Source organism: Daphnia pulicaria, chromosome 5, assembly GCF_021234035.1.
Source record: "Daphnia pulicaria isolate SC F1-1A chromosome 5, SC_F0-13Bv2, whole genome shotgun sequence".
Classification (NCBI taxonomy): domain Eukaryota; kingdom Metazoa; phylum Arthropoda; class Branchiopoda; order Diplostraca; family Daphniidae; genus Daphnia; species Daphnia pulicaria.
In genome coordinates this window covers 6,716,739-6,728,916 of record NC_060917.1, presented here as the reverse complement: position 1 = coordinate 6,728,916, position 12,178 = coordinate 6,716,739, and the positions used below count along the sequence as shown (strand labels likewise).

The window sequence follows — 12,178 nt, the reverse complement described above, 5'->3', positions numbered from 1 at the left end:
CGATCCTATTGAAAAAATGCCTCTTTTAGTATTCGTTTGCGCAACCATATTTGCTTGGGTCTGAACCTAATCCGGAATCTTGTCACAATCAAGTTCCGACAACCAAAGTGCAAGAGGCAACCAGCCGGACCTATGGGGTGCGGAATGAACACTTTTTCCAAAAAAAATTTTCAAAAATCGATTACCATATTTGATTTAAAAACAAATTGATAATCGATTTGAATTATGGGGTGCGAAATGAACACTTTTTCCAAAAAAAAATTTCAATAATCGATTACCATATTTGATGTGAAAACAAATTGATAATCGATTTGAATATTGAAATCAAGTTGAAAATATATTCAAAAATTGAAAATCTTTTGAAAACGATTTCATAAATTAAAAATGATTTTGAAAAATGAAAATGATTTCGAAAAACTAAAATGAATTTGAAAAACTAAAATGATTTCGTACTATGGGGTGCGGAATGAACACTTTTTCCAAAAAAAATTTTCTAAAATCGATTACCATATTTGATTTAAAAACAAATTGATAATCGATTTGAATATTGAAACCAAGTTGAAAATAAATTCAAAAATTGAAAATGTTTTGAAATTGATTTCATAAATTGAAAATGATTTTGAAAAATGAAAATGAACTTGAAAAATGAAAATTAATTTGAAAAACTAAAATGAATTTCAAAAGTGAAAATGAATTTTATTAAAAGTGAAAACGAATTTGAAAAATGAAAATTAACTTGAATATCCATACAATTTCGGGAGTGCGATATGACACCACCCTACTCTATCCCCAGCTCTCTCCATAGCCATCTCCTATAGCCACCCCGAGACAACCGACTAGCCATTGATGGCTATGTCGCTGATTCCAGCCAGCTAGGCCGTCAGCGATACTGTCAGCCCTTGCCGGGCGGTGCTGGCCACCGCTGCCGCCACAACGGCCGCCGCTGAAGTCTCTCTCGACCGCAGGCCGAGTATTCTACACAAAAATAGATTACACGATCCAACGTGAAAAGTTTCATGTTCCTATACGACTACTTTTATTTGAGGCCGGCCATGAAAAAAAAAAGCTTTTCTGTTGAAACGGACATGGGCAACATGACCATTTGGATCCTCTTCTTTGGCCTCCACCGCCATGTCCGCTGCCTCCATGATGGTAGAAAAGATAGACGTTGCGCCAATTTTTGATGTTCAATCCGTCGCTGCAGCTGAGACAGAGCCATCCTTCCAATGAGCTCTTCCTTGGAAATGGCCCAATTTTATATAAATGCCGTAGAGTATCGGGTAGGTAACACTTCCGGCGCAAGTGGACCACATGGCAAAGACGTAGAGACAATAGAGAAGTCCAGCTCCCCAATCCGCTTAGATAGCGGATAATTTCCAGCAGGGCCAGCACCAACATAAGGATCCACGTCAGCAAGAAGGCGTGTCCGCCTTCTTCTTCTCGTCGGATTGAACGGCAGAGTATCGCAGCAGTACAGGACGCATAGGCCTATCCAGCGAAACGTACCAGAACACTTCTTTCCGGGCAGTTGGCAGTTAGTGGAATGACGAGAACTTCGCGAGAACGTCATACCGAGGCGTGACTGGAACTTTTCTCAGGTGAAAGCCACCCATTCGGCCGTTCCGTCTTCATCGTTGCTGGGTAGGCTGTGTGTCATTTACTGCAGGAACATGAAACTTTTCACGTTGGATCGTGTAATCTATTTTTGTGTAGAATACTCGGCCTGCGGTCGAGAGAGACTTCAGCGGCGGCCGTTGTGGCGGCAGCGGTGGCCAGCACCGCCCGGCAAGGGCTGACAGTATCGCTGACGGCCTAGTTGGCTGGAATCAGCGACATAGCCATCAATGGCTAGTCGGTTGTCTCGGGGTGGCTATAGGAGATGGCTATGGAGAGAGCTGGGGATAGAGTAGGGTGGTGTCATATCGCACTCCCGAAATTGTATGGATATTCAAGTTAATTTTCATTTTTCAAATTCGTTTTCACTTTTAATAAAATTCATTTACACTTTTGAAATTCATTTTAGTTTTTCAAATTAATTTTCATTTTTCAAGTTCATTTTCATTTTTCAAAATCATTTTCAATTTATGAAATCAATTTCAAAACATTTTCAATTTTTGAATTTATTTTAAACTTGGTTTCAATATTCAAATCGATTATCAATTTGTTTTTAAATCAAATATGGTAATCGATTTTTGAAAAATTTTTTTGGAAAAAGTGTTCATTCCGCACCCCATACGGACCCACATAACACCCCAACTACCTGTTATGTGGAAACCGATTATTGAAAATTAAGCTTCATCCGGGGATTAACACAGTTTATCGAACTATGAGATAGACTAAGATGCTTAATTTTTTAATTAAACTTTAATTTAATGAAAGTTGAGATTTTTCGAAAATTCCAGGCCGACTTTTGACTTCTTTTTCGAGCAGCCATCTATGAACCATTTTTTGAAATAAGATTTCGCAGATGGCGCGGAACCTTGATTTCGCAACCTCTACAATCTAAATCAGTTTGTTCTGGCTCTCACAAAACCTAATCGTTATCTATTTAAAGTCTAATTTAAATTTAAAGTCTAATTTAAATAACGGTTTAAATTTTAGTTATTAAATTTTAGGCAGACTATGCTTTTTTAATGCAGCGTTTCATATATTATATATTTCATATATTTCTCTCTACAAAGTACAAACCCTTTATAATGTGCTTCGCTTCACTTTCAAAATTTGGTGCGCGACTTTTCATACTCAAAGCAAAGAGAAATAGGATGAAAGTAAAAAAGTTGGGTGTTTCGTCACGGAACTTCCACGATTCCCCTTTTTTGTGGAACGTTCTGCATTTTGTATTTTAATATCTCCTTTAAATGATTTGTGAGAAGAAATATAACGGTAACTATTGGGGGTAACGGAAGAGCAAAACCAGTAAACAAATATAGATTGGACCAGAATTCTCGACGAAATTACTGCCGGCGTCATGCCGTGCGTTTACACAACTCACATGAGTAACCCACAGACAATTCCGGTTTCATAAAAGAAAGAGCCTCATCTCATTGGCACATGCAACTTGGAACAATTAACGGAAAAAAGTCTGTATGTGCACTACGAAAGGTGAAATAACAAGAAAAAATAATATGACTGTAGAAGACAAGGCAGAAGGCACATAGAAAACAAAACTGTCAACGTAAACCTGCAACAATGCAATGATCCCAAATTTTACTATCTGGGATATTATTTGTTTCTCCCCTACCGTACGCCCATTTTTCAACAATTGTTTTCTAAAAAATAAAAAGTTAACTATGTCAATTAAATTGTGAGGCGGATGATCGATAGTGATAAATACTAGGTCTTTCGAGCTTTCTCGAAGCGCATATCAGCTACATTCGATTTTAGTTGTGTATACGCGTTTCATCTCATACAGTCTCATCAGATTTAAAGGCAATGCGAGTATTGAACAATGATATTAGTAATACGTGTGCTAATGAAAAAAATCTTTAAAATGAGCACCAAGCGACATTTAACTGTTATTAAGATTCAAGCAAACTTAGAATCCAGGAAAGAATTGCCAATTGGAGATATTAGCTGAACGAATGGAATGTTGAAGTTCTGTCGGGACACTAGAGATGTTACCGGCTAATACGACCTCTCCTCCACCCAAATACGCACTCCAGAATCCAAAGTTGCCGTAGGATATGATGGTGTGGTTGCAGGCTGCTAGTAATGCCATATCCTCGGCTGGATTTTCAGTATTTCGATTACCAGCGAATACGACATCGTTGTTGATCGGTTTCAGATGACTTCGACACCAATCCATATCATCGCTGGCGACGACAAACAAGCTTGAAGGAAACTTTTTTCGAAAATAATCCATGGCACGCGTGAAGTAGACTTCTCCGACTAGTTGCGCTTGGAAACGCCCTTTTAGGAACTGGCTGTAATCTACGTAATTGAAAAGAAAAATGGCACATTTATTTCCGATGTTTCATCATGAAAAATTATAAAAACTCACCTGTTCGGCGGACGTGCACTCCTACCTTGAATATTATAAAACAATTAATAGATTTGAAAAAAAAAAATCTTTTCGATAAATTTAAATAACTTACAAAAACAACGTTTTGGCGATTTTCTCTGAGTCGATATAATTCTGCTTGTGCTCGTTCAACGAACTGCTTCTTAAATCGAAATTCCTTCATGATTTCATTCCGATGGCGATGAAAAAGAGACACCGATGTAGGATAACCATCAATGTAGATGCCTTCTTCAGCAATTTTCGAGCGCTCACCCTTGTTCAATTTGTTGTAGACATGTAAATTCATAGAGTTCCACACGAGTGAACAATTCAGGTTGACAATAGTGGGAATGGAAGTTTCAAGGAAGTATTTGGTCAATGTGGTATAAGTTCGATGCTGCAAAATGGGGAAAAGGCCATCTCTCTTAGCTAATGCCCACAGTGTGGCATATTCTCCCATAAGATTTCCTAGGCGGCCTCCAGATTTGACTGTCAAAATACCACCTTTCCCACAAATGAAAGTTGAATTCTGGAAGTGCAATTGATGATTAAGGCTGGGATTGTTTGAAGTTAAAAGATTTTTGTGGGGTAATTTAATGACTGGCTTGACGTGGAATGATTGATTATTTGAGATTTCGTTGATTGGTGCGACAAGTTTGACATCCTTTTCTTTTTTAAGCTTCCATGGATCTTGAGTGAGAAAATTACTTGTTCGACAAGAGAGTATCAGAAAGAAAGCGAATCCAATCAGGAGTAGAGAAAACACTGTCCGTTTTATGTTGCATCTAGGCATTCTTCCATTATTTTAATTGCATTAGAAAAATTGTTAATGAGTATTATATCATTTGTAAACAAATCGCGGATGCCTGAAAATACAAGGAATGTTATGATTACAACTACATAGGGAAATTTAAAAAACTGTTTACCTTATTTTCTGAAAGAGATGACGACAAATATTAAAACAGTTGTTGAAATCATTGCAATTTCCTGTGCGTATCTTCTGAAACTCCTAGTTTTGTTTTTACATATAATTAGGGGGGTGGATACCACCGGAAGACTTTATTAGACTTGACTAACAAAGTCTCGACTCGACTTTGACTGTAACCGGATGGCTGAGAGCCAGAGACCAGCCAGACAAAAAAAGAAATGATTGTCCACAGAGCACAGACCACAGCACAGCACATGCTCTCTGATGAGCGCAAGATAAAAGTAGCTAGTTACCAATTGTACTCCTAGGTATCGCTGTTCGGTAAATGTGCTACTTCAGAGCCATCTAGCAACTAAATGTTACATTCGAGAATTTTTTGTGTATTTCTCTGAAGAAAAATGTCGGCCGTTATTGGACTTGGGTTGAAAAAGGGAACTATTTCCCTAATTAATTCTGCACCAAAGTCTCTGTTACCCCATTTTTCCTTAGGATTCTTTGCCAAGTAAGATTTGTGTTTAATTTATTTTAAATGGTTAGCTCAGTAACTTCATTTACATGAACCCAAACCCTTACATAATTTCTTGTAGGTAGTGGGTTATTCTTTCGTGTCGGTAAATGGTTTTGTTTTCTTTTGCAGCCCACGGCGACATGGAGCAACATGGAATCCTGATATGGAATATTACAAACAATATGATATGCCATGTCTAATTCCGCAAACCAAAGCAAATGTATGGAAAATGCCTCCTTTAAACCACTATGAAGCTCCAGTAGAGAAATCGGTCACCAATATCAACCTTAATTTTGGTCCACAACATCCAGCTGCCCATGGTGTATTACGTTTAGTCTTGGAACTTGATGGAGAAGTAAAAACCGATTGTTTAAATCTTTTTTTGTGTTACTGCTTTTGTATTCACAAGTATTACTTTTTTCTTTAATAGACTGTTGTCAGAGCTGATCCTCATATCGGCTTGCTGCACAGAGGTACAGAAAAGCTGATTGAGTACAAAACTTACACTCAAGCTCTTCCCTACTTTGACCGTTTGGACTATGTTTCTATGATGGGAAATGAGCAATGCTATTCACTGGCTGTTGAAAAATTGTTAAACATTGACGTCCCACTAAGAGCCAAATATATTCGAGGTGAGGAGTTATTTTTATCGCAATTCTAAATATCATATGACTAATGACATTTTTAAAAAATATTTCTCAATTATTTAGTGCTCTTTGCCGAACTTACGCGCATTCTAAATCACTTGATGCAAATCGGTACTCACGCCTTGGATATCGGTGCTTTGACGCCCTTCTTTTGGCTGTTCGAAGAGCGTGAGAAGATGATGGAATTCTACGAACGTGTATCAGGAGCTCGCATGCACGCTGCCTATGTTCGCCCAGGAGGAGTGGCTCTGGTAGAATTTTTTTTCAAATGTCCACTGAAAACATTTCTCTTAGCGCCAACGTTTTGATCTTGACAGGACCTCCCATTGGGTCTCATGGATGACATCTACGAGTTTTCCAGCAAATTCGGAGAGCGTATCGATGAAATGGAAGACGTTTTGACTGCCAACCGCATTTGGAAACAGCGAACCGTCGACATTGGTATCGTTTCCGCCGAAGACGCACTTAATTACGGTTTCAGTGGTGTCATGTTGCGCGGATCCGGAATCAAGTGGGACCTGAGGAAAACTCAACCTTACGACGCCTATGATTTGGTTGAATTTGACGTTCCCGTCGGATTAAAAGGCGACTGCTATGACAGGTGAAGATTCGTCGCTTATAATTTTTCATTCGGCAGCACAAAACAATAATTTCATCATTTTCTTAGATACCTGTGCCGTGTTGAAGAGATGCGGGAATCTCTCCGCATCATTGAGCAATGCCTGAATAAAATGCCGGTGGGTGAGGTCCGTGTGGACGATGCCAAGATCATGGCGCCCAAGCGATCCGAAATGAAAACGTCGATGGAAGCTCTCATTCACCATTTCAAGTTGTTCACACAGGGCTACAACGTTCCACCAGGAGCCACTTACACGGCTGTAGAGAATCCCAAAGGTATCTTGTTATTATCTATTGGCTTAAACCAAATTTCAATCTAATTTGTTGTTGATTTCCAGGTGAATTTGGTGTGTATCTCGTTTCTGACGGTTCTTCACGCCCATATCGCTGCAAAATCAAGGCGCCAGGTTTCGCCCATCTGGCCGCGTTGGAGAAAGTCGGCCGCAACCACATGCTCGCCGATATTGTTGCCATCATTGGTTCGTTTTTAATTATATGCAAATTTCGTCCTGGAATATATGACCGTCTAATTAAATTTTATTCGCAGGTACACTGGATGTGGTTTTTGGAGAAATTGATCGCTGAATGTGTTCCACGCCCTCTTTATCTCCACACCAGTGACTTGAAAAACTGGAAATGGAGTTGTATATGTAAAGCCGAGTTGAATTAGGTGATTATATAATACACATACAGTGGTTGAAATGTGTATGGGAAAATTTAATTCAACCTCTCTACCGTGAAACTCTTGACTTTAGTTGACGTAAAATCCTATTCATGTTCAAGTTTTAAGCAGAAATGGTTCAAAAATGTATTCATTTTCCTCCTGGTTTCGTGTTGTGATGACTTAGAAACACGATCATTGGATATTAGACTATTAGAGAACCCCAGCAGTCAAAGTAATTCGTGGGCGGATAGGTATATTCAGCCTTTTTTATTTCTTCTTAGGAAATAAAAGTAGATTTTCTGTTTTCTTTTAATTATTTTTCTTATTCCTCCTTTTTGGCGCTTTCTTTAATAGGGTCGAGGCGTAATCTCGGTAATGGTGCCTTTTAGCTTTTTCGTACACGCGAGAGTCATGTGCATTTGAGCTCCATTACTTGGTTGCATGACACCATTAATGCAGTTGGCTACTGCTTCCATTGCAACGACGACGACGCTGTCACTGGATCGAATGTAATCTTGACATTGAGGTGTAAGCTCTTTCTTAGATATATATTTTTCCTCCTTCCTTTTATCTGAACCGGAGGAGGAGAGTGGGCTGCGCTGGTTCTTCTTTAGCTCGGCACTGTTCAACTAGCATTCAGGAATCGATTCACAATGTTTGGATCGCTGCTGGTGTAGTAGACTCGATGGCGTGGTTCGGTGGACTCGGGAAAAAAAGGTGCTGGGATCCACTAGTGTAGGCAGTAGGGGTATCAAGGAGGATCCTGTGATCTATCCGTAGGGGGGAAAGACGAGCGTCAGTGCCCGAGGGAACGCGCTCGTGTTCACGAGATCAATACTCGACGGCCGGGCCGCCGCCAACCCACGCCAAGCCCCACTCCTGATCATTCCAACCCACCGTCTTTTGATTTAAATGCATCGAATTGCATCGAATTTGGGCCTAATCAAATGCAATATCATTCATTTCTTTTGACTCGAATCAACAAATGGAACAACCCGAAAAAAAGATTTTCTTTAGAGTATTTGTTTTGACATGTCCCATAATTACAGCTCGTCTATTATAATATAGAAGGTATAGGAAACCAATTGGGATTTAGGTTGTTGGCTTTTTGGGGGTTGTATATCTATAAAACTGCTGGCAGTCGAGTAATATATGTCGAGGTCGACCGTACGTCGGTGTAGTTCTATTCAGTTGGTTTGTCCTGAAAAGGACGTGTGGTGGTAGAGTATCGATTTTTCGGCTGCAATGAAGGGGGCGGACAACACTGTACGAGTGGTGTATAGGTGGGAGGTTTTCGGACGTGAAGCTGTACCCCACCGTCTTTGATGAGATATATCGCATGTAACCCATGCATGCCCATACACAGCAGCCGAATAGACGCGGGGGGACCTTATGGCCGGGGGTGGGCGAGAGTAACTGTAATGACTATTGCCGGGCATATGTAGAAGAGATGGGGGACGGACATGTCAGACCCGATATCACCGCGCACACAAGAAAGATGGTTAAAGCATATCGTCCTTTTTTCTTTCTTCTTTTGTTGTGGCGCACACACGCAAGAGATAATATACCAAGCCCCTCCTGTGAGCTTGTAAATTGTGGTGACTCTTTTCATTACCGTTTCTTCTGAGACGTCTAAGCGGTTGGACGTTTGATGGGTCGGTCGGGCGTGGTAGTGGCGGGAGGTTGTTTCATTTCTGGGCCCTGGTTATCGCGAGGAGAAGACGGCCTGGCCGCCGCTTCTGCGTCGTGATTTAACGATATGAGGCCGCTTGCTTTTGTGCACGGCATCTAATAGTACCCGCAACACCAATTTATGCAACGACCATATAGTCTGCCAAGCATGAAATTTTACCTTCTTCTTTTCATCACTTTTTCTTTTGGGTGATGGTTATTGTTGTTGTTGTTGATGGCCGTCGTTGTTATCGTACACGCACTTGAATAACGTCTGCTGCACCGCGTTCTATAGACAATCTATCCGCCACGTCTATTGGCCGTTTTTTTCTTTTTTTCTTATCCAACAAAAGGAAAAACTGGGAACGTTTTCCTGGTGATTTTTCATGAGAAAAATTCCCGAATGTACGTACAATAAGCCAGCGGACAGAAATAATAAAATAAAAGTAGCCATTGATTGTCGTGAGATGGTTCTGATAAAAATTTGGCCAGTCCTTTTAAGGTGCTGGTTCCACAAATGTTTTGTTAAATATTTCTAACGTCTGCCAACAAGGGTTTGCCAACTTGAAGCCCAGAGCGCCAAAATCGTAATATTTAAAAACCTGTTTTGATTATACATCCAACTCTTTGCTCGATTTATGTACCTCAGACGCACAGACAGGAGAAACATCCAACACCTTCACACAATAAATTCCTCGGTGCGGACGAGAGAGAAAAGATTGTCTGTTGTAATAATGTGGCGTCTGTGCTCTGGGAATCGAATAAAACTGTCGAGGCTGGACGATAGAATTGTGCTCAAGGTATAATAGTAACTATATAGGGTCTCTCAACAGCCACCATATCTTCCGTCTTTGCTCTTCTTCGGCGAAACAAATAAAGAAGGGGAGCATATCCAATATTATTAGATATAACTCTATATTGTATCCTGCTATGTAGACGTGTACACGTGTGTGTGTTCTCTCTCCCTGGCATCTTGCGCCGAGTTGATTCGATTGCCCTGGCATCTCTCCGTCTTGTCTCTTGTATTCCCGTTTCTAAATAATAATAAAAAAAGGACAGCGACACGGACGTTCTTGTAATTGTTTATCGCCTCGATTGTATCAAACGAAACGTTCCGGTTATTGCGGAAGCGTGCTCCGTTTTCATCCATCTGATGCGGTTGTTTGGTCGTCAATTGTTTTCCCGTTGAAAGCCAGCAGTTGCTGCTGGATCGGATGTTCTGTTTTACTTTCAATCCTTGTCGTCACGTTTGTATATATATAAAATGGTACATGGGTATAGGCTCCTACGGAATGATTACTGGACGCAGCCTTGATGGCCAGACACATTTCCTATACAGCTCCTTATATTCTTCGGCCAATGAAAAGCCGATGCTGCTGCTGCAGCACTGGGTCTGTAATCTTCTTTGGGTCTAATCTTTTGGATATAGTAGAAGGCCGGGTGCTGATAGCTCTTGCTACTACTACTAGCCTACTATAGACTTGTCTCCTCTGCCCGTTTAGGCCGCGCTTTTGTTTCGCTATCCACTTGAAATTGCTGTTGTTGTTTCTTTTCTTATTATTGGACGAGTATCGCCCAGCTGTGGCCCGCGTCTTATATAACGCGCACCCGTCGGAGCATTGGCTGTGTATATAAGAGGCTAGACGTTGAGCTACGGCCTCGTCTATACACGATGAAACAGAGAGAGAGCCCAGCAGTCTAATACAATAGCCGGCAATAGATCCCTGTAGCTTATATAGACGGGCACATATAACTGTCCGAGTGCTGAATGAAAGTGTTGCTGCTGCTGCTGCCCGTTCCGGCATCAGCTCATATAATCGCCGGCCTGCTGCCTTTTGCAACGCCGCCGACTTGAGAGAGAATAAGAAGCTGCCGGCCTATGCCCGCCTCCTTCCTTCGTGTAATAAATCAGCTCCCAAGACAACGCCTAGAGACAATTGGCTTTGGGGTAGTACATCGCCAAAGAGGCGCAAGAGCTTTTCATCGCGCGTATATCTTTGATTGCCCCTCGCAGCAGCAGCATCAGGCCGGCAGCTCTCTCTCTTTGATATTTATTCGCCCGTCTACCCCACTCCTGCAGGCATCGCTAAGAGTCTCGCTGTTAAACGTCCTCCTATATAGACGAGAGAGATAACATTTCATGTTCCGCATCTTATACATTTATCTAGAAAACGCTGGAACGTTTAGATAGTACAAGACTAGACACCACACCTCGTAGCCATTTTGCCACAGAACCCTATAGACACACTATATCGCAACTCTATTGCGGATAGACTCCTTTTGAAGACTGCTGGGGCCCCCTTCCAAACTAGATATTATACCAGTGCTGTATAGACGCGTGAATAGAATACCAAATGGCCATCAGACCACTATACAGCTATACCACCATATGCCTATAAACTAGGCGAGTCGTTGCGGTGTATTGGTTTTTCCTTTGGCGTAGTAGTGTAGAAATGTTGTCGTCCTTTTTTATTTTTCTCTTCATTATTCCGCGCTGGATATCAACTCTTGGGGTTTAGGGTTACACACGGATGGAGTTACGGCGGGTCTTGTCGACCGAGTTATCGGAGATTCGGTATACCACCAGACTCCCCGCGCTCGAGTGCTCCTCCGTATTTTGCGATGGATTAGGCAAGCGCAGCACGTGACCAGTATTATATATTGTGCAGTCGTTTTCTTTCAAACGTATGTCGAGAAAGCGACCGACTTGATGATATTCTATACGATAGAAGAAGATGTTTTGATGGATCGACCGGAGCATCAACTAATATTACGGAATCATCATCGCTCACGCTGCTCATCCAGGCGTATAAGGCAGCACTCTCAAGTATGTGATGGCACATATACAAAGCGCTAAGTATATATTCGAGAGTCGACTGTCAATTCAATCGAATCAATCATACTATGTACCGCAGTCTTGCACGTTTTTCGGTGATTTCAAATCAATATTATTTGCGGCGAATATTGCTGTGCCGTTTCAAAAGTCAACATTCCAATGTCGACAATAGTACATAGTCAAGAATGTGCATTATTATTAAACAGTTGAATATATAAAATATTGGAAATGTCGACGCTAGAAATTTTATTTCATCCCTCCCTATAGGCCTATACCCCCTATAGTTTGTATGGGGAAAGATATGAA

At 41.0% G+C, this 12,178-nt stretch overlaps 2 protein-coding genes across 2 annotated transcripts; one reads left to right on the top strand and one right to left on the bottom strand.

Annotated features, from left to right (window-relative positions):
* Positions 1 to 3,373: 3,373 nt before the first annotated feature.
* Positions 3,374 to 5,119, bottom strand: LOC124340530 (galactoside alpha-(1,2)-fucosyltransferase 2-like). The gene is made up of 4 exons (XM_046793115.1): positions 4,927 to 5,119; positions 4,095 to 4,866; positions 4,001 to 4,025; positions 3,374 to 3,930 (listed from the first exon to the last, which is right to left on the bottom strand). The coding sequence occupies exons 2-4, from the start codon at positions 4,791 to 4,793 to the stop codon at positions 3,536 to 3,538; spliced, it is 1,119 nt and encodes a 372-aa protein (XP_046649071.1). The 5' UTR covers positions 4,794 to 4,866; positions 4,927 to 5,119; the 3' UTR covers positions 3,374 to 3,535.
* Positions 5,120 to 5,276: 157 nt separating this feature from the next.
* Positions 5,277 to 7,407, top strand: LOC124340517 (NADH-ubiquinone oxidoreductase 49 kDa subunit-like). The gene is made up of 8 exons (XM_046793098.1): positions 5,277 to 5,430; positions 5,566 to 5,791; positions 5,867 to 6,068; positions 6,147 to 6,334; positions 6,401 to 6,684; positions 6,751 to 6,977; positions 7,040 to 7,180; positions 7,249 to 7,407. Exons 1-8 carry the CDS (start codon positions 5,327 to 5,329, stop codon positions 7,284 to 7,286), a joined length of 1,410 nt encoding a protein of 469 aa, XP_046649054.1. The 5' UTR covers positions 5,277 to 5,326; the 3' UTR covers positions 7,287 to 7,407.
* The last annotated feature ends 4,771 nt before the right edge of the window (positions 7,408 to 12,178 follow it).